The sequence below is a fragment of the Limanda limanda genome, chromosome 9 (genome assembly GCF_963576545.1).
Source record: "Limanda limanda chromosome 9, fLimLim1.1, whole genome shotgun sequence".
In the NCBI taxonomy this organism is placed as follows: Eukaryota; Metazoa; Chordata; class Actinopteri; order Pleuronectiformes; family Pleuronectidae; genus Limanda; species Limanda limanda.
The window spans coordinates 14,705,209-14,729,141 of record NC_083644.1 but is presented as its reverse complement, the minus strand read 5'-3'; the positions used below and the strand labels follow the sequence as shown (position 1 = coordinate 14,729,141).

At 41.4% G+C, this 23,933-nt stretch overlaps 3 protein-coding genes across 5 annotated transcripts; 1 reads left to right on the top strand and 2 right to left on the bottom strand.

Moving 5' to 3' along the window:
* Positions 1–695: 695 nt before the first annotated feature.
* Positions 696–8,169, bottom strand: timm44 (translocase of inner mitochondrial membrane 44 homolog (yeast)). The gene is made up of 13 exons (XM_061077999.1): positions 8,095–8,169; positions 7,516–7,620; positions 6,479–6,670; positions 6,297–6,377; positions 4,993–5,142; positions 4,386–4,522; positions 3,896–3,981; positions 3,211–3,303; positions 2,800–2,924; positions 2,626–2,676; positions 2,350–2,439; positions 1,993–2,103; positions 696–1,439 (listed from the first exon to the last, which is right to left on the bottom strand). Exons 1-13 carry the CDS (start codon positions 8,167–8,169, stop codon positions 1,320–1,322), a joined length of 1,416 nt encoding a protein of 471 aa, XP_060933982.1. The 3' UTR covers positions 696–1,319.
* A 256-nt stretch (positions 8,170–8,425) lies between these two features.
* On the bottom strand, positions 8,426–16,197 carry hnrnpm (heterogeneous nuclear ribonucleoprotein M). 3 transcript variants are annotated; one of them, XM_061077500.1, is made up of 16 exons: positions 15,945–16,197; positions 14,954–15,135; positions 13,315–13,367; positions 12,574–12,581; positions 12,340–12,433; positions 11,942–12,232; positions 11,228–11,381; positions 11,061–11,110; positions 10,928–10,985; positions 10,610–10,738; positions 10,461–10,529; positions 10,295–10,363; positions 10,102–10,203; positions 9,414–10,003; positions 9,251–9,302; positions 8,426–8,881 (listed from the first exon to the last, which is right to left on the bottom strand). In XM_061077500.1, the coding sequence occupies exons 1-16, from the start codon at positions 16,025–16,027 to the stop codon at positions 8,718–8,720; spliced, it is 2,148 nt and encodes a 715-aa protein (XP_060933483.1). In that variant the 5' UTR covers positions 16,028–16,197; the 3' UTR covers positions 8,426–8,717. The 3 variants fall into 3 exon arrangements, with proteins under 3 accessions (XP_060933483.1, XP_060933481.1, XP_060933482.1); XM_061077498.1 differs by lacking the exons at positions 12,574–12,581; positions 13,315–13,367; positions 15,945–16,197 and having other exon boundaries at positions 14,954–15,065; XM_061077499.1 differs by lacking the exons at positions 12,574–12,581; positions 13,315–13,367; positions 15,945–16,197 and having other exon boundaries at positions 10,464–10,529; positions 14,954–15,065.
* Positions 16,198–17,230: 1,033 nt separating this feature from the next.
* Positions 17,231–21,989, top strand: dmap1 (DNA methyltransferase 1 associated protein 1). Its single transcript, XM_061077497.1, has 10 exons — positions 17,231–17,639; positions 17,984–18,075; positions 18,432–18,627; positions 18,756–18,914; positions 19,000–19,167; positions 19,447–19,632; positions 19,882–19,953; positions 20,566–20,638; positions 20,869–21,218; positions 21,802–21,989. The coding sequence occupies exons 1-10, from the start codon at positions 17,544–17,546 to the stop codon at positions 21,859–21,861; spliced, it is 1,452 nt and encodes a 483-aa protein (XP_060933480.1). The 5' UTR covers positions 17,231–17,543; the 3' UTR covers positions 21,862–21,989.
* The last annotated feature ends 1,944 nt before the right edge of the window (positions 21,990–23,933 follow it).

Below are 23,933 nucleotides of genomic sequence, written 5' to 3'. Positions count from 1 at the left end.
AAGATTGGAAATGTATCGCCACCAGCCGGATATTAAGCAAAAACTCCTCAGATACGAACACAACCATCTTGAGCGTTTGGAGCAAGAATCTGCACATTAGCATTAGGAATGGAGCTGGGGTAGAGAAGTGCATCTGATATACATACTTGGCCAATTGTGATTGTAATTGAGTCTATAAGAACCTAAAAAGACCGAAACCATCTTTGAGACAAATTAATTTGTTGTACATTGTTTTCTCGGTTTGGTCCATGTTCCATTCACAAACATGGAGGAGGTAGGAGCAATAATCTTATATGTACTGAGGCCGGCCAACAGGTGGTGATCAAGACACTTTGACTTCCCTTTTTGTGGAGCAGTCATGTCATCCGTCTTTATACAGTCTAAGGAGCATCCTGTAAAGCAAGACAGCCACCACAAGGATCAGATTCCAGCTCGGTGATTTGGTTTGTACCTCACTTCAATCAGGTCAACTTCACACTGCAGGCAGCTAGATTTTACTCAAAGCAAATGAGTTCTGCTCTCTACTCAGAAGTAGAATTGTTCCGAAGGGAAATATGTCAAACCCAGAAATCCCATTAGAGAATTTCATAAAAAAAAAAATTAAAAAAACATAATTAGCAACTAACCCAGAAAGAATCACATGATATCCTCCAGGTCTGAGGCAAGTTTAACCATATGTAGGGTAGAGACAAAAAGATTTTGAAAAGATTTTATTATTAAAAAATGTCTTGTCATCGTGGAAAAATGGGGGCATTTTTATTTTTCATAATAAATATAGACATTCTCACGTGTTTAACAATTACATTGGACAATTATCAGCACTGATTAGCCACAATACCACCAAGAAGAACGACTCCTCAGTGAATAAGTGAGCGAGTGAAGAAAGTGGCACCTGCATCTGAGATCTCCAAAGACTTGCGCTCATAAAAATAGAGCACAAGCTCAATAACTTAATTCATCCAACAGAAATTGTCCTGCACTAAACAGATTCAATACATGAACAGCCATGCAGGCATTGCAGAAAGTACAGCTGATGACAGTTGTTGATAGTCTACCGCCCCCTAGTGTGAGCTCGAGGAATGGTGTCAAAGCATCCTGAGTGAAAAAAAGTAAAGGGGACTGAGACAGTGAAGCACAGTAAGCAGCATCTCTCCTTAATGTTTCTGTTGTGAGTGAGCCGGTGCCCCGACAGTCGGTCCCTCATCTCCACGCACCCTCCTCTCCCCTCCCGCCCTTTTCTTCCCAGCCAGCTACAAGCTCTGTTCAGGTACAGCATGTTCTCTTCCTGCGCGACTGTGTCTTCTGTGCATCAAAGAGTCTTAGAGGATCTGTTCAGTGCTCGATGCCGAGATGTCAAGTAGCCTCCAGGCAGCGTACGGGTTGAGCTCCTCCTGGTCTCGACACAGAGCCCACACATACATCATCCTGAGCACTTTGCCCTGGAAAAAGAAAAACTTGATTGATGCACTCATTTTTAACACTTCAATTCTTATATTGTATTTCTAATTCTTATATCTTATTTTACATATTCGTTTTCTTTATCTAAAACCAGGAAAAGGAAAACATTTTAAGTCTCTGACAAAACAAACGGTAAGAATAAGGACACATAAGGATTCAGCTAACAAAATTCAGAGGAACAGTATATCCACCTCTGGCAGAAGTCTTTTACTCTGAACGGTACAGAGTTGACACTTTTTACCAGGTGTCCCTGAGGAGGTGATTTACAGCCCATAAACCTGTGATCTGGCTCCGGGAGGCCAAGTTCAAATAGTCACATGTGGCTCCACTGTCTCATAACATTCTCCTGGTGCCTTGTTCACTAACACACCAGGGAAATAAAACTAACTGAATCTGCCTTGCTTCTGTAACCTAATACAATGGAATACTTTTATTGGGTTTTACGTTGAACTTAACTTTTATCACGTGGCAGTTCCAGTGAATCACAGACTGTTTTCTTAGTGTCGTGTGTTTTTGTGTTGTCATTTTACTTACAGGGTCTCCCTCTATAACGTCTCCTTTAGTGTTTCGGATCACCATGACTAACTGAGCCTGGAAGGTGATAATCAATACTGGGCCCTGGTCCATCATCTTGCCCATGGCCAACTGCATAAGAAGACACATTACAGTATTATTTACTGAATCAACAAACATGTAGGTCAAAAAAATAATTGTGCAATTGGCTCATTATTGGCTATCCTATCTGCATGTGTTGTTAATGTGGGAAAACCAATCTATTGATATCAACAGTTGTTTATGAATTAGGCTTGAAAAATGTCTACTGGCATGAAGCAAAGGTTAAATTTCAGGTATTTTGAAAATGGTGGTGTATTGTTGTGTTGTTCAACTTACATCAATGTTATCAATATCCAGGATCTTGGAGTGGAAATGAAGCCCCATGGCCTTGGCTTGTTGGATTGGGTGTGCCAGCTGACTGTATGTCTACACACCCAATAAATAAATGAGAACAAGAAGATAAGATAAAATTATGACTACACATTAAATGACCAACCCAACTGAATCAACATGTGCACTACTGATAATCAGGTTACTAAACAGAATAGTATAGCATCTGTGAGCCAACATTTCATGCTCTGAGTCTCACAGACTGTGTGAGAGAGGTCGTACCGCTTCATAACACCAGTCCTTCAGTACCTCCAGCTCCCCTCTGATCATCGCCTGCAGGAAGACGGAACACACACAAAAATAAATTCCAGAATACATTTGCAAATATACACCTACACAAGCACAGTAGTGTAAGTCTACTTGTGTTTTAAGAAGCTGGTTTTCAGTCCAACATACCTCCAGTACATTGGGGATGATATCTCGTTCACACTGCTTGAGGAAGGAATCTTTGTCGAATGAAGGATCCGCTTTTAAAATCTCTGTTAGAACCTCAGACATCTCGGTCTTAGAGAATAGCCCGCCTGTGCACAAATCGAGAGCAGACAAAACATGAATAAATAAATGATAGTGAGAGCAAACAGATACTGAAGAGAGAAGACACTGTTGAAATAAATAGCTGAGGAACATAACCTGGCTAAATAAAGTAAATTTGTTAGATCTATGATCAGCTGATTGAAATGACTTTAACTGTAACTATTTTACCAATAATTTAAACAAACTACATGCAACTCTTTATATGATGACGCACATATACCAGTAGTATCTGACAACTCAGTGTTATTAGTTATGAAAGCAGCGTTCTCTCACCTAATAGGTCGGTCATTTTGTCGGTGACAGCACGAGAAGCTCTGATTAAGGCGTTGTCGCTCTCATCGTACTTCATCTTCATCTCAAAGTACCCTGCAGGGAGCATGTGAATGTCAGTCACATTTTAGGTATCACAACTTTACATTAACTAAAACCTTAAATCATCGCTTCACCATTAGAATGTAAGGAGAACAAACCGAGACATGACAGAGTCAACACATGTAGTTCTCCACAACATGAGTTATACCTGCACCCATTAATGCTATAGTTCCATTGGAGAGGATCATTATTTTGGTCTTACAACATCCAACCTCCATCAATTGGCTCTTTCAAGTCTCATAAGCTTTAAGATCAGTGAAGGTCATTAACCTCGGCACAGACACTTGTTGCATGTGTAACCAAAGCTTTGCAACCTCCAATGACAGAACACAACATGCAGAAGAAAGTTCAATGACATGCATCCTTTCAAATAAATGCAAACTTGTTAACTTTATCCCCACTCTAGTATTACATAGACTGGTTCATCATTCAATTTGTGACTTTTCACACACAAACCTGCATATGTCAAGCCTTTAATTTGATACTACTTGATTGAAGACTCCATAACGCATATCAGCTCTCTGTTTAATAAACAGTCAAGGATGCATAGAGAGACAGAAAGACCCAGTGGTGAGGTAATCCTTACTGTTGAAGACCACGTTGTTGTCTTTGAATTCCTTCCACTGTTGGTACCATTTTGAGTCCTTGTGCAGCACCACACCCATAGCTTCCCTGAAGAAAACACAGTATTAAGATTTGAACTGCAGGACGAGGGAAATGGGATTCATATTAAACAATAATAACGAAGAATGGTTATCATGGCTATGTACATCCGGTATAAACTAAAAATAAACGTAAGGTTCCTTTTTCAGAAATGTTTCCAAGTCAAAGTACAAGCCCTCATCCGTTTCTCTTATAACAACACTAGACACCAATATGCTCATCTCTGGAAACTTAATGTTGTAAATCGTAAATCTCCAATGGTTTAAAACATTGTGAAACAGATGTCATGTCAGACTGTGATGTGATGTGATTACGCAGATTAACAAGTGTCCAGATAAAGTCAAATCTACGGAGCGATTGTCTCAGTGTGTTTGCCTCTCAGAATCGGGTCAAGGCAGAGGTCACTCACGTACTCGTTGGCGTCGAAGACCTTGCTGTCATCGCCTCCCCCCTTGGAGGAGAACTCGCTTCTCTTGCGGAGTCTGGCAGGAGGCCGATAAGGGCCAGTGTGACCCAGGTCATCGATCTCTTTCTTTACACTCTCCATGCCCTGAAAGTAAATTAACAAGTAGCAGAGCAGATAATAATATTAAGCTTGATCATTTTCTTTTTTCAAGATTATATTACAGCTTTATTTTCTTAGGGACAGTAGAGAGAGAGGCAGGAGAGGTATGGGAGAGAGAAAGGGCTTACATACAGCAGAGGTTCCCCAGGGATTCAGCCTTAATATGTGGTATGTAATCTCCCAGAAAGTGAACAAGGTGCCCCAGGTTTATCATTTTCAAGACATTCGTTGTCATTACGCTGTTACTTTTAATGGTACATTACTTACTTAATGTTTGCCTCATGTTTAACAGTGAAACCCTTGTAAATACCAGCTTACAGCCGTAGGATTAGGACTGTTTTTTCAAGTGTACATATACATAACATTACTTTATTTAGACAAAAAAAAACTATTAATCAAGTTCAAGATTCAGTTGATGGTGAAATACACTGTATCCGAGGAAATTGACTCCTTACCTGAGATATGGCTCTGAATGCACTCGTCTTTCCGAACTTCTCTCCACTCTTAGAGACGGACTCTGCAGACGTCTTGGCCTGTTTGGCTGCTCCTTCCATTCCCTCCATGATTTTTTTCCCAATTTCTGTTCGACTGACCTCTTCGAACCCCTGTCGACACACCACAAATGCACACTCCATGTCAGGGTGGGGGTGTCAACTCGAAACGCATATCTAATGTATTGCATTAAACAGGGTTCATACACATTTTGACCAATGGATTTCCATGACTTTTCCATGACTTTTCCATGACTTTAAACCAAATTTCCATGACCGAACATTGCGTGAAATCTCGGTGTATACGCGAAAAAGTGACAAAATGTAGTATTCAAACTAACAATGAGAATTCCAAGGCATACAGTACACCTTAAATGACACAAACCAAAGTATGCCTGCTTATATTTTGAGCATATTTCTTTAAAAATGTATGAATTATTTAAAACTCAGCGTAAATGAACTAGGGATGGGCATTCGATTAAATTGTCTTAATCGATCGTCGGAAGAATTAACAATCGATTTTTCGATTAATCATTCATATTTTTATATAAAAATTCACTATTTATAGCCTATATTAAAATGCAGTGAAAATAGAAAAAACAGCGTGTTTCCTCATTGAGATCTTTATTACAAGATTAACAACTCTTGTTGCAGTTAAACAGGATCCGTTCAATGTTACACTTGTAAATAAGCGCTGCTGTCCTCCTAAGCCCCGCTGAGAGAGCAGCTAGCCGCTGAGAGCTAGCTCGATCTGACGGCTCTCGACCTCTCAGTCCGGTCGTTGTAACGCCCTCACTCCCGGAACCCCTCACCCAGACCCGGGTCTGTCCGGGTTACCCTCCGCGTGGACTGAGGGTCCGTGTGCGGACATGAAGCCGAGCAGCAGAGGCTTAGCTCCGGGCTGCTTCCTCCAGCTGCTAACAGACACGCTGTGCTGCGTTCAGGGCAACTCGGATATTCCGACCTCCTGCCACATAGCGAACATGCAATAGTTTATCGATGAAAACATGTCATTAATGAAATTCTTAATGATCAATTAATCAATAGTCGAGTATTTATGCCCATCCCTAAAACGAACGACATGAAAATAAGAATATAACAAATTTCCATGACTTTTCCAAAACTTTTGGGAAATTATTTTTTCCCATGACTTTTCCAGGCCTGGAAAAACACATTTTAAAATTCCATGACTTTTCCAGGTTTTCCATGACCGTACGAACCCTGATTAAAAAAAAGCTGCATCTGTTGGATAAACACATCACATTTACCTCTTTAACTGTCTCAGAGATGTTTCCAAACTTCTTCCTGAAAACCTCAGATGTTTTGACTGTTTCAGACTCAATAGTTTGCTGGGAAAGAGAAAGAAGACGAGTAAAAAAAAATACCCACTTCACACAAACACAGGTGGAAGTGCTACAGCTTTGTGTCTGTAGTGTGGATGTATACTAACATATTTCCTGCGAGCTTGTTTCAATGCGTCCGACTCCTCCAGTTTTTTGGCCTCATCCCGGAACTTCTGGATGTTGTCTTTCATTTCCTTGTTCTTATTTAGCTCCTGCTTCAAGTTGTCCAGAAACCCCCCAAAAAAACCTTTTCTGCCACCACCTCTCTCCCCCGACAAACATCTTACTTGCAGAGGCACCTGGATGACATGAAACAGAAACACAAAATTAGGACAGGCTTTTTTCAAACAGGCCTTGAGAGGTTTAACTTGAGTTTATGTTCATAGCGTCAAATGCACTAAGGTACCTTGACTAAGTAGAATAGCAATCAGAGGAGCACATACCTCTGCCAAGGCCCAACAGTCCCTTTAATTCAATCAACGGAATTGTGCAAACTCATAAATATTAGTAAATATTATATTGAATATATATCCATGAATCATTCATGTGGAAATGGTGATAACGTAAAATGATCTAGATCCACATGAAAGAGAGCCATACCACATCCTTCCATTAAGTTTCAGGGGTGATCCATCCAGTACTTTTTTTATGTAATGTTCAGTGTGTAAGATTAAGTTGAAGGGGATCTATCTGCAGAAATTGAATATAAAATAATACTAGTGATGTTTTCACTCATGTTTCATCTAAATTTTACAAATTGTTGTTTTCTTTACCTTTGAATGAGCCCTTTATATTTAATTAGATTTTTTCAGACTGCATCATGTAACTTCACAACTAGATTTCACTCAATTGTACACACTGAACATTTAACGGAGAAGCATACAAATGCCCATGACACATAACATACTTGGCAGAGGTACTAACATGCAAAGAAAGTGGGAGCGCCTTTAAATAACAGATATGGAGAGTAGACTTTATTTAGTTAACTGATGTTTCACCAACCAGGTTATGGGTTTAAAGTCCAAATATTTACTGAAACATCTTCTGCATATATATTACTCTAAAGTGATCTGCCTCACACTGAGGTTTAGAGAATAATCCACAGCTAATATTCGTTATATTGAACACAGAGGGTTGGAGGTACCTGTGAGGAGTTTGTGAGGAGCCCGTGTATCCTGAAGACACTGGGTCTGTTGTGAAGTCGCAGGAAGGAGGAGGGTAACGCCAGCAGTCCTCTTCTGGCACACATCTGGAGACAGGGACACAAACTCAGCCTCCGAACTGCAGTGCACTCCTTCAGAACACTCCTCAGGTGGTTAAAGGACAACCTGAGTATAGCACCGCTGAATCACTACTACAACCAGCCGCGGGTATTTTATGGCAATGTCACGCATGGCTTTGAAGTGAGTGATATTATTCAGAAACAGTGTTTAGTAAAAGGCATGCGACATAAACTATGCAGCCTATTAAGCGTAAACGTTTCCTATTATAGCGTTTTCGATTTTGTCCTGAGGGGTAGAGTCCAAACACCGGTTAGTGATCTTAACGTCCCAAGAGCTAACTCAGCTAGCTGCCGCCACACTAGCAGCCTGGTTGGCTAATATCGTGTAATTGACCGTCAGTGGTTAGACTGGCGGCTCAGAGACACGGTTCGAGTTCTCTCCTCTGAGTTTCGTTAATGTTTGGGAGTCGATGTTCCGCACAAACTGTTCCGAGCACTCACCTGGTAGCACCGACACAAGGGGGTCGCCATCTTGAATGTAGTGCATGTGACCTCTTTCCGGTGGTGACCTTCCATGTCGGCGAGGGGGAGGAGATTCAAAATCACGTGACCTTTCAAAAGTGTATTATCTCCCCTCCCACTGTTTTTTTATTTACTTATTACTTAACCATTAATATATGGATTTAACTCTACAGAGTATAATTCAACTTCGTGCTTAACGTAAGAACCATAATAGTCTTCTCATTTTCAAGAATATGACAGTATCAAACAAAATGCTTCAAGTCAAACTCACTGTTGTGACATACACTGCAAAAACACCAGGACACCAACAACGTATTTCAAATATTGAGGTTTATTTATCAAAACACCTTATAGCACAAAGGCAATGACAAGTTGAAACATTACAGAAAAAAATTAAAAGTTTGGTCTCTAATAAAAAATATAGTAAAGTAAAATTTAAGAACTAAAACACATTCACCGCTACAAATTTCTAAATAAAACATTTGCAGTTACATAATTCTAAACAAACCGTGTGTTTATATAAAGTTCATGGGCGATTCAGATGATACGTTTTTAGACATGAATGACTACTTGAAATGTCAGAAGTGACCCAGACTATTAACTTATGCATTCCTATCAATCCTAACATCGATCTCCCTTCCGTTCAGCCGGTAGCCATTCATGGTTCGGCATGCACGCTCAGCAGTTTCGGGGTTGTCAAAGCGGACCACACCACAGCCCTTGGACTTGCCATTCTCCATCTTGATATCAGCATACTGGACCATGCCTGCAGAGAGAAGAATACTAGTGTTACAAGTCGTGTTGTCAAAGAGCTGTTCACCTGTTCAAGTTTGGTGAAGCCTTATTCACTACGCTGAACCACAAAAGTGTTGTTGTTAGCGTGAATGCCCCCATTATTGTGATTGACATTGACGAGTCCCAACCCCTGCTGCTATCGTGCGCTGGTCGCCTGTTTATTTGAAGTTTACATATATTGAGCACATCACATATCCAAATTGCACCAAGTTCGACACTGCACTTCTTGGACCCTCATCCACATGCCAAGTGCAAAGACAATTAGTTGTACAGATCTCAAGATATGAGTTCCACATAGACATGAGAAGATTTCTGGAAATGGATAGGTGAACACACTTACCACATGTATTGAAGGTATCTTTCAGCATCTTCCAGGTGAAGTCAAATGGCAGCTAAAACAAAATGAATTCAGAATTGATTAAAATCACTTGTGAGAAGGTGGTTAAATAAATCCAGTAATGTAAACACAAATAAGAACAACTCGGTTGCAGTTCAAAACTTACATTTCTGACAAAGATTTGGCATCCCTTCCTGATATTGCCACCACCAGCTCCAGCTCCTCCAGCTCCAGCTCCTCCAAAGGAATTACCACCGAATCCACGATCCAGGTCAGCAGGACGGTCAAACTGGCCACCAGCACCTCCGGATCCCATCCGATCCATGCCAGAACTCATGCGGTCCAGGCCACCTGAGGAGAAGCGGTCGATTCCTCCAGCAGAGCCCATGCGGTCGAAGCTAGCGGGCATCCTGTCAATGCCGGTGTTGCCCATGCGTTCCATATTCATTGGAGAGCCAAAGTCCAGGGCAGAACCCATGCGATCCATATTAGACGGGCCCAAGCGATCAAACCCTGCTGAGCCGATGCGGTCCATGCTGGAGCTCATACGGTCAAGGCCAGGTGCAAGCCTGTCCATACTGGGCCCCAGCCGGTCCATCCCAGAGCCCATTCGGTCAAACCCAGAACCCAGCCTGTCCAGGTCGGTCACACGGTCCATCCTTTCCATGCCCATGCGGTCCATCCCTGCCATACGCTCCATGCTGGTTCCCAGCCGATCCATTCCAGAGCTCATGCGGTCCATACCCATGGAGTTTCCTGTAAGGTTTAACAAAAAGAGTGGAAACATCAATTGTCTCAGCTTAATTAGAGTACTTATCAGAGGAATGTCAAACAATATCCCAAAAAATACTAACCCATTCCTCTTTCAAAGGATTCTCCAAAACTATTGCGAGACATTCCCATTTCATTTCGCCCAAACTCCCTGTCAAAAGCACCACCAATTCCACGGTCCATCTCTGACAATGCAAGAGACGAAACCATTAGAAGTGTCCAGCAAACGTGATCATTCACGCTTGCTGTGCTTAGCACATCTCAAATTCTCCTTACCGTTCATTCGGCCCATCCCTGAGGATCCAAAGCGATCCATGTTATTCATGCCTCCAAAATTTTCCATTCCTAAAGAGTGACGAAATATTGTTTAATTACAAGAGGAGGTCACAGTTGATATAAATGCAGTGGGGGACCCTGCCATTTGTTAGGTTCTGGTACATACCACCACCACCACCTCCTCCTCCTCCTCCCATACGACCTCCCACGTTGCCGAAGCCCATTCCGTCCATTCCTACAAGATAGAAAAGAAGTGATGAGCCACAGATGTCAGTTAACTTCTACTCAAGAGTTTTACACAAACAAAGGAGTTACCTCCAGGGCCCATGTTGCCCATTGCTCCCCCGCCGCCGCCACCACCTCCTCCTCCTCCTCTGTTGAGCTGAGTAGCATCAATGGGCTGGCCACCAGGCCCCAGACCCAAACCAATACCACTGAGACCACCTGAGAAAAAAATAAAATGGTACAGTATAAAGATTTTGAGTTTAAATCAGCACATTATTGCGGCTTCCGAGAAGCCATCACATATACAGCACATGGGGCAATATTTACATGGGTGACAAAGTATATTATTAACATGGATTCCTTTTTTACACTTTTTTTGTCCAAGAGAATAAAACCAAGAGATCTTACGGGGAAGAGATGAACCTCGTTCAGGTGGTCCAAAATCTTTGGGCAGGGACTTCTCATCCTGGAAAAAACATATACAGTCAGACTATGCTCTGAGATCATATGAGCCAATGTAGAGAAAAGTTGGGCAACCTACCAGTTTGACATGCATGACCCTGTTGAACAGCAGCTGCCCATTGAACATAGCTATGAAATCATTAAGGAAAACGTACCAGAGACACCTTAAAGGAATGCAGTTGTACCAAGTTAAAATTCTATGGCTTAACAGGGTTTTCAATTAGCAAACATTTTTAAAAAGGATACAGACAGCCTGGACTGCTTCAAGGGGCATCTCAAAGGTCACTGTGCCCATGCCTCTGCTTTTCCCATCCTTGTCCTCAAGAATGTCAGCCCTCACCACCATGCCGGCCATGTTGAACACCTCCTTCAGCTTCTTCCAGCCAACTTTGTAATCAAGCTGTACACAGAAGAATCAATATGAGACATGGTGACTAATTTAAAATTTGCAGACACTAGGGATGTCACGAGAACTGATACTGTGCTGCCCCCACTGCTGAAAACATCCTAAACGAAACACTGATAATATTTGCATGGTATGTCACTACTACTGCAGTGACATACTGCTTGTAGCCTTGCACTCGAGTATATGCATGTGTGTGAGTCTATTGTATGTACAGCGTCTTTGGTCATTGAGCCATATCTGATCATATAAAAAAGTCCTCAAATTCACTACATGCCACTGTTCCATTTTATAATGATAATAGTCTCGTTTTACGTGAAGGCTTCATAACCACTGTTCTTTTTGTAGATTTTAAATATACGTGTGCGACTACTAGATTTTTGGTGTTGGGACAACCCTACCTAACAACTATTGTTAGTCTGACATCTTCTACTTGACATTAACATCCAGTTAATCTATATTTGTTGCTCATTTACACTTGTCCCCTTCTTTGATATCAATTACTACAATAGATGTCTTTCTCAGATAAAACGAATCCAAAAATGTGGAAGCCTTACATTAGCAACGAAGACGGTGCTGCCAATCTTGCCAGCCTGCAGACCATGAATGACCTCATTGGGGATGTTGGGGTTGTTCATCATGCTGGCAGGAATGTTGACCATACCATTTGATCCAGGGCCCATTCGATCCATGTGCATGCGATCCATTCCTCCCATTCCTCCCATGCCACCACCCATTCCTCCCATTCCTCCATGCCCTCCATGGCCTGCATGCCCTCCATGGCCTCCTGGAGGTCCTGCACCTTGAACTTTGCTCATTTCTCTCTGAGTAATCACACCATCGGGGTCCTAAAAAAACACATGAAAATATGACTCAACAAATTCTTCAACTTCCATATTGGTCAAAAGGGAGATGTTCACAAGTAGTTTTTCTTGCAATACTTGCTGTGGCTTACCTCCTTCACTTTTAGGGGGCGTCCATTAAAGTTGTGCTTGTTTACTTTCTCCACTGCTTTTTTCATTAGCTCCTCAGTCCTAAACTCAACAACACTGAAAAAACAGAGAACATTCAATTAACTGTCCTAAACAGAGACTGGTAAATGTGTCTCTACATTGTCAACTCAATAAAAAAAATTAAGGTACTGACAGAGCAAATTGTGAATGATGATAAATAATTTATGACTACTTACGCACAACCCTTTGTTGATTGAAGAATTAAGAACAGGCCGCACCAAAAGATGTAAAGAACAATTACAATTAGTAAAAGTTAGAAGGAGGTAATGAACAGATTGAGAGATTAAATTGTAAAACAAACTAAGCAAAAGTAGAGAGAGTTTCATGCACAAAAGTTCACCATCACAAATACCTACAGCCTTGGTCAGAACTCTGTGATTCCAAATAAAATTACATTAAAGTCACACATTTCCACCAGTTCATTTAAGACAATGCAGCAAAGTCTGGCAAATATAAAAAGGTCTTTTTCCAACATCCAAAGGGAAGAAAATCCACAGTGAAATAGGATTCCCAACTACTAAGATATTGGAGGAGTATTTTCCAGTAGAACAGTTCTACAAAATGAGTTACATTAACAACCATCTAACCACCTTGTAACAACCTCTTGACCCCTTTAGTTCATAAGAAACAAATCCAGCAACCAAAGGGACATTGTCAGCTACTGCAATCCCACAGGATTGCCTTCAAAGAAAGCTGAAGACCTGTTGTAATAACATCAAACTCCGGTTGGCCTCAAGACAGTGCCACAGACGACACCACATAAAACACATCTCCGAGATTTCACCATCTCAAACACACTCCACCAGCTTTCTGAATCTGAACAATTCCCAACAATGAAAATAAAGAAACCAAAGCTGACAAACACAGGTTTGTCTTTCATTAGTCATATTTTTTATTTTGTATGTATTTGCACTTACCCTCGATTTGCCTTCTGCGTCCATTAAGTGTTCCACGTACGTTACCTCACCCACTACAAATCAGATTCCAGAGACGACACACACCAAGGGAGAGAAGCCGAGAGAACAATGGGGGTTTAGAGCAGAAACACAAGTAGGGCGGCCGGTGACAGCTCGGACTGCCAGTCCTGAGCATTCCCGCAGCACCGCAGCAGCACAATATGGTACAGGTCTACAAAAAGCAAGCTTTGGTCTTTTTAGAAAAAAATAAAGACTTCTTAGCCTGTCCTTGTTGGAATTCTCCCGAAACACCACAAGCAGTAGACGGAGGACAACAACTATTGAAATGGCCATCAGCCTTCATATTAGAATATAATGCAGTGCACACAACCTACTGTATGAAGATAATTAACCAATGATTTTCATATTGTCCATACCAGTTCAATGCCTCAGCCCACGTCATTGCAAACCTGCGCCTATTTTGTCAAGTGTCGCTATTTTAAGCATCAGACTAATGCATCGATACATTTGCCCATCAGCTGAATCTGAGAGGAAGCCTACAGGTAGAACGCCAACCATAATGTTAATGGTGACAAGCTCTTAGGTGACAGAAACTTCTCACAAACATGTTGGGAAAGAAGACAGTTTCTGGATAAACAATATCAGAATTTTGATTCAGCGTCGACCACAGCCACGCTTTCGATTCAGATCACGTTTCTGTTCCAAAGAATAGATCAGTGACAAAACCTCTACAGACAAGGACAGTGCGTAAGAAGTTGCTTCATTTTGTAGACCTGTACCCCAAATTCCCCAACGCGTAGCTGTGTTTGGCACAACATGGAGATCTGCTGAGAAAACATATGCTTGTAAAGGTCACACCTAAAAAAGAAAATGCAATTTAACTCCAGTCAGTGATCATAAAACAAATACCCGGCACGCCCTCTGAAAGAGAGTTGTACCTGTCTTAACACATGCTTTTACTGTAAGTTAATGCCAATTTTTGTGCATTACTTGTTGATTCATCTAAAGCTTTCCAATAACCCATAACAAAACAACTTTCACATGAGTAACACACTGAAATCCATATACCTTTAAGAGAAAACTTGAAGCTAAAACCTTTGAAATTGAAATTCAAGGTTGCTGCATTAAAATTTTTAGTTTGACCCGCTTCCATTCTGAGCAGTTTATTAATCATGAGCCCCAATTTACCATTTGTGGTATGTTGCAACTCAGAGCAACGTGTTGCTGGGAGGAATTCATAGCACTACAGCAAAGTGCTGCATATTTTTTGTGGAAAATCATCTTATTGTGTCCTTTATTCCAAACCACTGGAGTTTCACATTAAAGCACCAGATTGACAACTTTCACTTCCAAAAAACATGTGGAGAAGAAATATTCGGTCTAACATCCAGGTTCAGAGCACTTTTGCAAGTCTGCAGCAACTCCAAAGTTCACAGACAAATAAGAGGGACCTCAATCAAAACCCCTTTTTCTCTAAATAACCCCCCCCACAAAATCTCCAGCAACATTGTACAACTTTTAGCTTTCTGCACAATTTCCCCAAAAGCCATTCAAAGGCTGCAATGGTCACACAAAGTGACCCTTGCTTTTTAATAATGTCCAACGCTTAGTGAGTCAATCCATCTGCCGGACGCCTTACCTTTTTCTTTCATCAGGTCTTTGAGGGCTTGCCATTTGACATCATATGGGATGTTGCTGACAAAGACCCGGTATCTCTTGTTCACGTTTCCATAGGGTTCGTAGCGCCCACCTCCACCTCTCTTCTGGGGCCTCTCCTTCCTGCTTGCATTGGCCTCATGCTTGGCTTTCCCATTCACTTCTCTGTGTGAAGAGATCACAAACACATAGGGGAAATAATGAGGATATAAAAAACACTTATCTGTGCGAACACAGGTTTTTCTTTAATCATTTGGTAGAAGCAAGAAAAGTGCAAAAAAAGAGGGGTCAGTAAACAGGGACCACTTAAAACAGGTTATATCCATTAATTTAAAATAAACTCCAGTAGGTTCTTATTTTTGGTTTTAGATCCTTTACCAAGGCCAAAATGAAACCATTGTTATGCAATCCAAAAATGGCGGTTTCCTTTGTTATTTAATAATGTTAGACGTTTTCAAATGTGCAGATCTACGAGATAGACATAGAAAGTTATCGATATCACTTACAAACGCCGATTAAATCTCTTTATTCAGACAAAGGCCACTCTGTACGATCGTGCTACTTGCAGAGGCTTAAGTCGCATGGCAAGGCCGCTCTTCGCGTTAAGTAGGCCTTTTTACATTTTAAGCTAATATTGCATAGCGCTACATTCTTATTATCACGTAACTATGAACAAAAACATGGGAATAACCAGGCTAACAATGTATAAATAGGTTCCCTAGGTTACTATGTTTAGTTACGTAAAATGGGCCGATCCTCTTTGTAAGGAAACACGGGCCTCGCACACTCGCGGGCTTTAATGTTTACAACGTCAAAATATCAACATGTGGGTCGACTTTGCATTAAAGCTTCTTTAGGACTCAATCTAAAGGTACGATTTTCGATGTATCGAGGTAAAAGTGTGGGATATCTGTGGAGCAGAGTCGGAAGGACCTAAGAGGAGCTAACAAAGGAGCTCTGATGAATGGACTCACCCCCCCTGCTGCTGCTGCTGCGGGGCCTGCGCAGGAGGACCCGCTTTCTCCGTCGTGTTCTCGGCCTGTTGCTCGTTCGACATCTTCTTCCTCTGTTCAGCGACTCACACACAGATTACAAGTACACGATCTCAGACGGACTCTGTCGATAGGAACAAGTCTGGAGTTTTCAAACGTGAATTGGTAGCCTAGAGAAGAGCGAGCTGACTGAGTGACCGCACCGACCGCTCCTGCGACATCAGCTAGCGAAAATGGCGGCTAACGGACCTATATGGCCGCAACGGACGACGGGAAATTTCAAAGCTGCGACCGGATTCTTCTTCTTCTTCGGTTGAGTTGTCTTAGCCGAGCTCTACCGCCATCTACATCAGAGTCGCAGTAGTGATTTCTTATATTCTTCCAATCAGTCAATTATCTTGAATGACAAACAATGATATCAGTATAAATACAATAGAAGGGTTAGGAATACAAATTATTTCTGTTACATCTCTGGTGAAGAATGAATAAAGTAATATGCAAATCCTCTACCTCTTCCTCTGCTGATTTCAAATAAACAATTGTGTTTCTGGTTTACATATTGGCATTTGCAGCTCTGCTTTATTTGCCTTTAATCTATGTGACCAGGGATCCAACTGTGTCATTTCCTTTAATGTTGACTTGACTGCCCCCAACGCTAATGCCTGAGCCATGATTCTGTTCAACCTTTCATCCTTTTATGGCTGTACAATCAAATGATCCAATGACAATCTTCAAAGCCATAATCTTCTGCTGCATAATTCTTTTTAACTAAATATTCCTTTATCAACTTGTCCTTATCCCACATGTTAACTGCCAAACAACTCATAGTATGCAGGACTCTCCTACATGTATTTTGTCATTTTGTCATTGTGAATTTGCACATGACTCTCTCATTCTCTCAAATCTTAATCTTAATCTCTGACTATATAATTTAAAACAAACATCTCTACTTTTTTTTGTAAAAACAACAGATTTTTCAACAGTTTACTTATTATTTGTGGATTATTTGATTTAAACTAAGAAAGAAATAAAGACACTGAGTTCAAAGTGAAACAGATGTTGAGAGATACATTTGACTGATTTCAACCATTATTTTAAAGGATGATAGATGTCCCGATAAAGGTGGTCGTTCGCCAAACAAAGAAACTAGTAGAACCACCTTAGTTATTAGAAATTAAAATAAATAATTTTAGCAGTGTACCGCCTGACCACACGGGGGCGACATTTTATCCATGTAGATCAGTAGTGTCACAAAGGCTACAGCGGAGCCGGAAGTAGCTTTCCTCCGGCCGCTAGCTTCTCATTTAGCCTTAACAACAGCTTTTGAATATTCTTTATTAGGGATCTCTTTAGCTTTTTTATATCATAGAAACTTTCAGTGTTAAATCACGAAAATAATAATACAAAGTCGCCACTCGCCGTGTTGGGGCTTTGTGTAACGTGAGCATTGTTTAGAAATGATCATGCTAGCGTTAGCCTTAAGCTAGGAGCGAATTTGATGGACTGCACCGTGTAACTGTGAATGAGAACTATTAAAACTTGACCGGCTGCGAGAAGCGGTAACTAACCACAGATCCAGCCATGGGGACCGGTGCTGATGTGAGGGACATTCTGGAGCTGACCGGGGGAGACAATGACGGCCCCATCAGCAAGAAAGACATCATCAACTCAGACAAGGTGAGAAACAATCAGAAAATACGCTTAATGATGCCTGACACGGTGTCCGCACGTTTACCCATTCGTCTTACCCTCAAAACTTCATTAACTGTGTAGGTGAGTTGTAAAGAAGCCCATGATGTGTTGATGGGACTGTAAAGCAAATTACCTTAAAGTTATTCTTTGACCTAAAGCATATCATAACAACGGGACGTCTTTTCTGAAACACCCAGCCTTCACAGTTACACTTTGTATGAGGGATGAAAAAAAAATCATACTGTTGGAAATATTGATGTTTGTCTTTTGCGCTTCAAAGTATTTCCCAAAATGTTTCTTTACAATAAACAATATCTCCATCGTTTCAGAAAAAATCCAAGAAGACGACAGAAACTCTGACCTTTAAGAGACCAGAGGGAATGCACAGAGAGGTCTACGCTCTGCTCTACTCAGACAAGAAGTATGGGCTGCTAGTTTAAAATCACATGTTTGTCTTGAAGCTGATGCTTTTATTCTTACAGTTTGCAGGCGAAAGGATAAGGAGAGGAAGAATTGTTTATTTTCACACTTCCATAAATAATTATTGTTCATGATAAAAATGAGGAGGAAAGACAGGGAATTTAGTGTATTATTTGATACCAAGCCATATATGGTGTAAGCTTGCCCTTTGGCTGTATGATCTGACACATTGCAAAGGTGTTTGCTTGTTCATGTTTTTCTGTCTTTGATCCTGAAAGAATTCACACACAATAAGCAGATTTCTCTCATATTTATTACCCTTGCTTAACAAATTCTGTTTTCCCTTTCATTTCCCAGAGATGCACCCCCTTTGCTTCCTAGTGATACTACTCAGGGCTACAGGACAGTGAAAGCCAAGCTAGGATGTAAAAAGGTGCGTCCCTGGAAGTGGATGCCCTTCAGTAATCCTGCTCGCAGGGATGGCGCCATATTCCATCACTGGAGACGTGTGGCAGAGGAGGGGAAGGACTACCCGTTTGCCCGTTTCAACAAGGTATGGATGCCTACAAGATATTTGCAGCTACCTTTCATCTCTCATCTCCTCTATTTCAGGCATGCTGACTTATTTACTATTTTGAGTTACTCGTGCTGATTCAATGCTTCTTCTGTCTGTTTTCATAGACTGTGCAGGTGCCAGTGTATTCAGAGCAGGAGTATCAGCTGCATCTCCATGACGATGGCTGGACTAAAGCGGAGACCGACCATCTGTTCGACCTATGCAAGCGCTTTGACCTGCGCTTCGTAGTTGTCCATGATCGTTACGACCACCAACAATACAGAGTAATTACCTAGTTTCTAACCCACAGTTCTTAAATTCTCTTTAGTTGCGTCTATTTATTATCACAGTCATCCTTGTGTTTTTCAGAAACGCTCTGTGGAGGACTTGAAAGAGCGTTATTACAATATTTGTGGTAAGCTGACAAAGGTCAGAGCAGCTACAGGGACCGAGCCCAAGATCTACATCTTTGATGCAGGTCATGAAAGACGTCGCAAGGAGCAACTGGAGAAACTCTTCAATCGCACGCCTGAACAGGTTCGTAACTCTGTCACTTGAATTGCATTTGGATACTTATGCATTTGCTAAGTTTTCATAACATAAATGTTACTCAGCCAGATTGAGATGCGGTATGCAAAGCACAAGCCAATTAAAATGATAGCTTTACAGAAATTGGTAAAGCTCTAATCCGTTTTGTGTACAAAATATTCAAACTGTTATTAATAAATACTACATTATATATACGTTTTTCCAACTTGTATGATGTTTCTCAGCCTCTTAAATATTTCACTTGCACTTCTCTTGTTTTTCCTGCAGGTGGCAGAAGAGGAATATCTTATTCAGGAGCTGAGGAAGATTGAGTCAAGGAAGAAAGAGCGAGAGAAGAAGGCTCAGGATCTACAGAAACTCATTAAAGCGGCTGACACAACCACAGAGTTGAGACGAGCTGAAAAGAGGGTTTCCAAGAAGAAGCTCCCTCAGAAAAGAGAAACAGAAAAACCGGTATGATATGCTTTACACAAAAGGAGCCAAGTAAAGCAAGAGCCAAGCATTCATACCAGGGATTTGTTTATCTGCAGTAGAGTATTCTCAAAGAGGAAAAAATAAATAGTTTTATTACTGAGAAAAAACTGCCGTGAACCACATGTTGTTTTTATATACAGTGATATTTTAAATCATTTTGAATGGAGCAGCTGTGTCTCAGAAAAATTGATGAAGGTCTTTACACTTTATCTGTTATTTTTTCTCCAGGCTGTTCCAGAGACGGCAGGCATCAAGTTCCCTGACTTCAAATCAGCGGGAGTCACACTGCGCAGTCAAAGGGTGAGTGTGTCTAAATCAAACTGAGGCATTAATGTTAAAACTACAAATAAATATATATTCCCATAGCTCTGTGTCAGGAAATAGTAGTTTTCTGCACTGTGATGTGGAATGGATGCAAAATAATTTAAAAATCTTAAATTTTTTACTTTTTTTTTTTGAAGACCAGCTGAGTGTGTTAACCACCATAAATATCAGAAGAATTTTAGCGAAGCTTGAACCTTCAGTTGATGTATGTGAGAAACCGGAGAGTCTGACTTCAGCTTGCTATCTCTCATTAGCACAGCAATGATTAATTCTGTTAGTGATGACCTAATATCTGTAAGATCTAGCCAGAGAACTCTTATTCATCTTCAAGACTGATGAGGACCTGCCGCTCTCTATGGAAAATGCATTAGCACGGCTAAAGAAGTGGAGTGCCCCTCTAGCTAATCAGTCAGACAGAGTTCAGTGGATAAAGACATTTTGATCTGGCCCGCTGAAGTGCATTTCATAGGAATTAAAAGCCCCGAGGTGGAGCTGTTTATCCTAATATCTCCAGCACCTTAAATCATGCCCTTGTGTGGGTGTGTGTGTGTCTACATGTCTCACTGTGTTTCTGTGTGTGTGATGTAGATGAAACTACCAAGCTCAGTTGGCCAGAAGAAGATCAAGGCCATTGAGCAGATCCTCGTAGAGCAAGGAGTGGGTGAGTCTGAATATTGGCATCATCTTACATTTTAAAGTTTTACATTTCAAACTCATGTCGAAATCTGATGACATAAGAGTGTCAAAGAGATATTGCCTCTGTTTTGCATTTACCATAACAAGGATACTACCCATTGTACATCTGCTGGCATTAACTGACAGGCAATGCCTGGCAAACCTATCTCCTTTTTAATCATCTGTATCTTTATTTCTTTCTTTATGTGGATTCAGATCTTAACCCCATGCCCACTGAAGAAATTGTACAGATGTTCAATGAGCTGCGTAGTGACCTGGTGCTGCTGTACGAGCTGAAGCAGGCCCACAGCAACTGTGAATACGAACAGCAGATGCTGCGTCACCGCTATGAGGCTCTACTGAAAGCTGGCGGTGGAGGCGGGTGTGGGACTCTAGGGTTAGGACTACTCACTGTGGCACAGGGTGGGGACCTCAATGCCTCCAACAGCACTGCGGCGTCCACACCAGGAGGGGATATCCCGTCGTGGCCAAGTATTGACGACATCAAGGTTGAAGCCAAGGAGCAGATCATTGATGTTGTTGGAGCACCACTCACCCCCAACTCGGTGAGTGTGCACAGCTCTGACGCACATGCATTTCACAACTGATCTGGGATAAGTACAGGCAGTCGCAACAGTTATTCACAGATGACAGTCTGATCTCCGAATTCAGTCTGACAATGACCAACCATGGTATTAATTGATAATGAGAAAAACAAGGCTACACATAAATACAACCCAGATAACTCATTTTCTGCAGGTCACTTATTTTATGCACTTTATTGCCAGTATTATTTTAACCATCCTTAGGTGATGGAGGATGCAATTTTTAGAGTTTGATGATTTACACCATATCTGAAGCTGACTTTTGTGATTTAAAACGGAGAAGAAACACTGGGTAATGTCTGTTTGGGATCCAGTCCTTATAGCTGCACCATAGACTGACTTGGTTTGCCTTCATGTCTGCATCAGAATATGTGGTATGAACCTCTTTTCAGAGGGACATCTTAATAATAGCAATATGTGCTCATAGAAAAAAAATACCAGCAGGTCACTTCAATTGCATTGGTAGGAAACTCCTGCAGAGAATAGAACAAGAGGGAAATTACGGCTCCAGTACACTTGTGTGATTTTGTGCATTACATTGCAGCGCAAACGGAGAGAATCGGCTTCCAGCTCGTCTTCGGTGAAAAAGGTGAAGAAGCCTTGATGAGGATGAGAGCGCCAGTTGGTGCACAGTGGAGTTACTCTGGTCCAAGTGGAGATGCACAGGATTTATGGTTGTCCATCCATGTAAAAGCACCACTGACTACTCACACACACACACACACACACACACACACACACACACACACACACACACACACACACACACACACACACACACACACAACTTCTCACCTTCTAACCAGACCTCTCCAGCCCCTCCCCATCTGACCTGCCCAGCATCTTTGTGACAAAGGCAACAACTGAGTGACATTTCATTCCATTACTGCTCGTCTCCCAGCCTCCACCATTGCTCGGCTTTAGATGAGGCAAGATCAACTGTAAATTGCCAGACTGAGCTAATCGGGACATTGGGAAGATGGTGGGAGTGACTGGGTAATTGAAATGAATTGGAATGAAAGAAGAGACTATGTGAGTGGGAGGACCTCCAGCCGCAGTTCTCATTTGACCCATCGGAGGGTTTTTTGTGGCCTAATCACACCATAGTGTTTACTGGAAATGTGTTTTTGTTGTAGCCTGTAGTACCGACTCCCCCTTCACCTACGAAAGAGATGCCGCATCCATCTGCTGCTGAGTTCTATGTTGGACTTGTGAGGCTGATTTGTGTTGTTTGTCCTCAGGTGACCTTGGAGATGCTTTAGTCAATTATTCAATAAACCTCATTGTGTTTTTTCCTAGCTGTGTTTCATGCATGTTTGTGTCGCAGTGATTCCTTTTCTCTCTCTCAGATGGAGGTAATTAGTGCTGAATACACATTTACTGAGGAAATTGTAGGATCATGACATTCTTACTTTACCTGTCATTTAAGTCAAGTGACAACTAATGACTTCATTAATATGATAATTAAGCAGTGATCATTCTTCGGTTGGCACATCCAAGGAAACTTCATTAGGTGGCCTTCCCATAATATTGCTAATTGCATGTCAATTATGTAGTTTAGCCTACTTAGGCATTAATTTCTATGCAAATTTTGAATATGTTTGGCGCAAAGAGGGGAGCACAGTGATCTTGGCATAATGTGTGTATTTATGTGTGGAGTTTGCAATAACGCATAGATTTCAAGTATTGCAAACCCATTGCAGTCTGACCATTGTTGGATCTTTTAACATGTTTTATATACATTGCATCCTGAAAGTATTCAGGCCCCCACACAACATTTTGGTTCAGCCGAATTCTAAGATAAATAAAAAGGAACATAATCCTCTCATAAATCTAAACTCAATACTGAAGTCAAAGTGAAAAACTTAAATATCCCTTAAGTATATTTCAAATATTCCAATAAGTATTCCGACCTTTTTACATGACAAATGGTGACAAAATGGTGCCTTCTTGATCATCGTTTTCATGCCTCAACTGGAGTCCACCTATGGTAAATTCATTTGACTGGACATGATATGGTAATACAGACACCTGTACAAACGTAGGTGACAATTTGTTTCCGAGCGACATAAAAGCCCTGAGGTTGACGGAGCTGCCTGCAGAGCTCAGAGACATGGCTGTCAATGTACAGATCTTGGGAATGCTACAGAAAATTATACTGTATTGAAAATTCCCAAGACAACCGTGAGCTCCATCATTTTGTAAAATCCCAAACTATTCCGAAAGCCAAGCCAAACTGAGCAATTGGGGGGGGGGGGGGGGGGGGGTAGAGCTTCAGAAATAAGAACCTGGTGTTGCTAAGCTCCAGAGATCCTGTGAGGAGATGAGAGAGCAAGACCGTACCAAAACATATCTCAACCTTGATCCACACACCTTTCTTACTTCCCAGGTTAAAACACTCAAATAGCCACTGGAAGCTGCATCATCACAATAAAAGCATTGTATTAGCAGCTCTAATTAGCGCTGCTGATGTTGGGAGTGAGCTTGTCCACCCACTCCAGGCTGTTTGATTGAGAAAGAGAGAGCCAGAGAGGGAGGAGGCAAGTAAACATGGGTAAAATGGATTCTCTGTGTCTATATTTCATGTTGAAAATTGGCTCATAAATCCAGTGGTTTGATCTATGGAACCCGTCGTTGCTTGAAAAAACCTCCGTAAATGTGTAATTTCTCCCTTGA

Coding starts and splice junctions, on each gene's coding strand:
- timm44 (XM_061077999.1), bottom strand. CDS start 8,169: ATGGAAGGTCACCACCGGAAAGAGGTCACATGCACTACATTCAAGATG. Junction 3,304..3,895: donor CAACAACGTGGTCTTCAACA/GTAAGGATTACC, acceptor TGCTCCCTGCAG/GGTACTTTGAGATGAAGATG. Junction 1,440..1,992: donor ACGTTATAGAGGGAGACCCT/GTAAGTAAAATG, acceptor TTCTTTTTCCAG/GGCAAAGTGCTCAGGATGAT.
- hnrnpm (XM_061077500.1), bottom strand. CDS start 16,027: ATGTCGAACGAGCAACAGGCCGAGAACACGACGGAGAAAGCGGGTCCT. Junction 12,233..12,339: donor GCCCCCTAAAAGTGAAGGAG/GTAAGCCACAGC, acceptor GTGTTTTTTTAG/GACCCCGATGGTGTGATTAC. Junction 10,204..10,294: donor AGGGATGGGCCGAATGAACG/GTAAGGAGAATT, acceptor TTGCATTGTCAG/AGATGGACCGTGGAATTGGT.
- dmap1 (XM_061077497.1), top strand. CDS start 17,544: ATGGGGACCGGTGCTGATGTGAGGGACATTCTGGAGCTGACCGGGGGA. Junction 19,168..19,446: donor TCAATCGCACGCCTGAACAG/GTTCGTAACTCT, acceptor TTTTTCCTGCAG/GTGGCAGAAGAGGAATATCT. Junction 19,954..20,565: donor TCACACTGCGCAGTCAAAGG/GTGAGTGTGTCT, acceptor TGTGTGATGTAG/ATGAAACTACCAAGCTCAGT.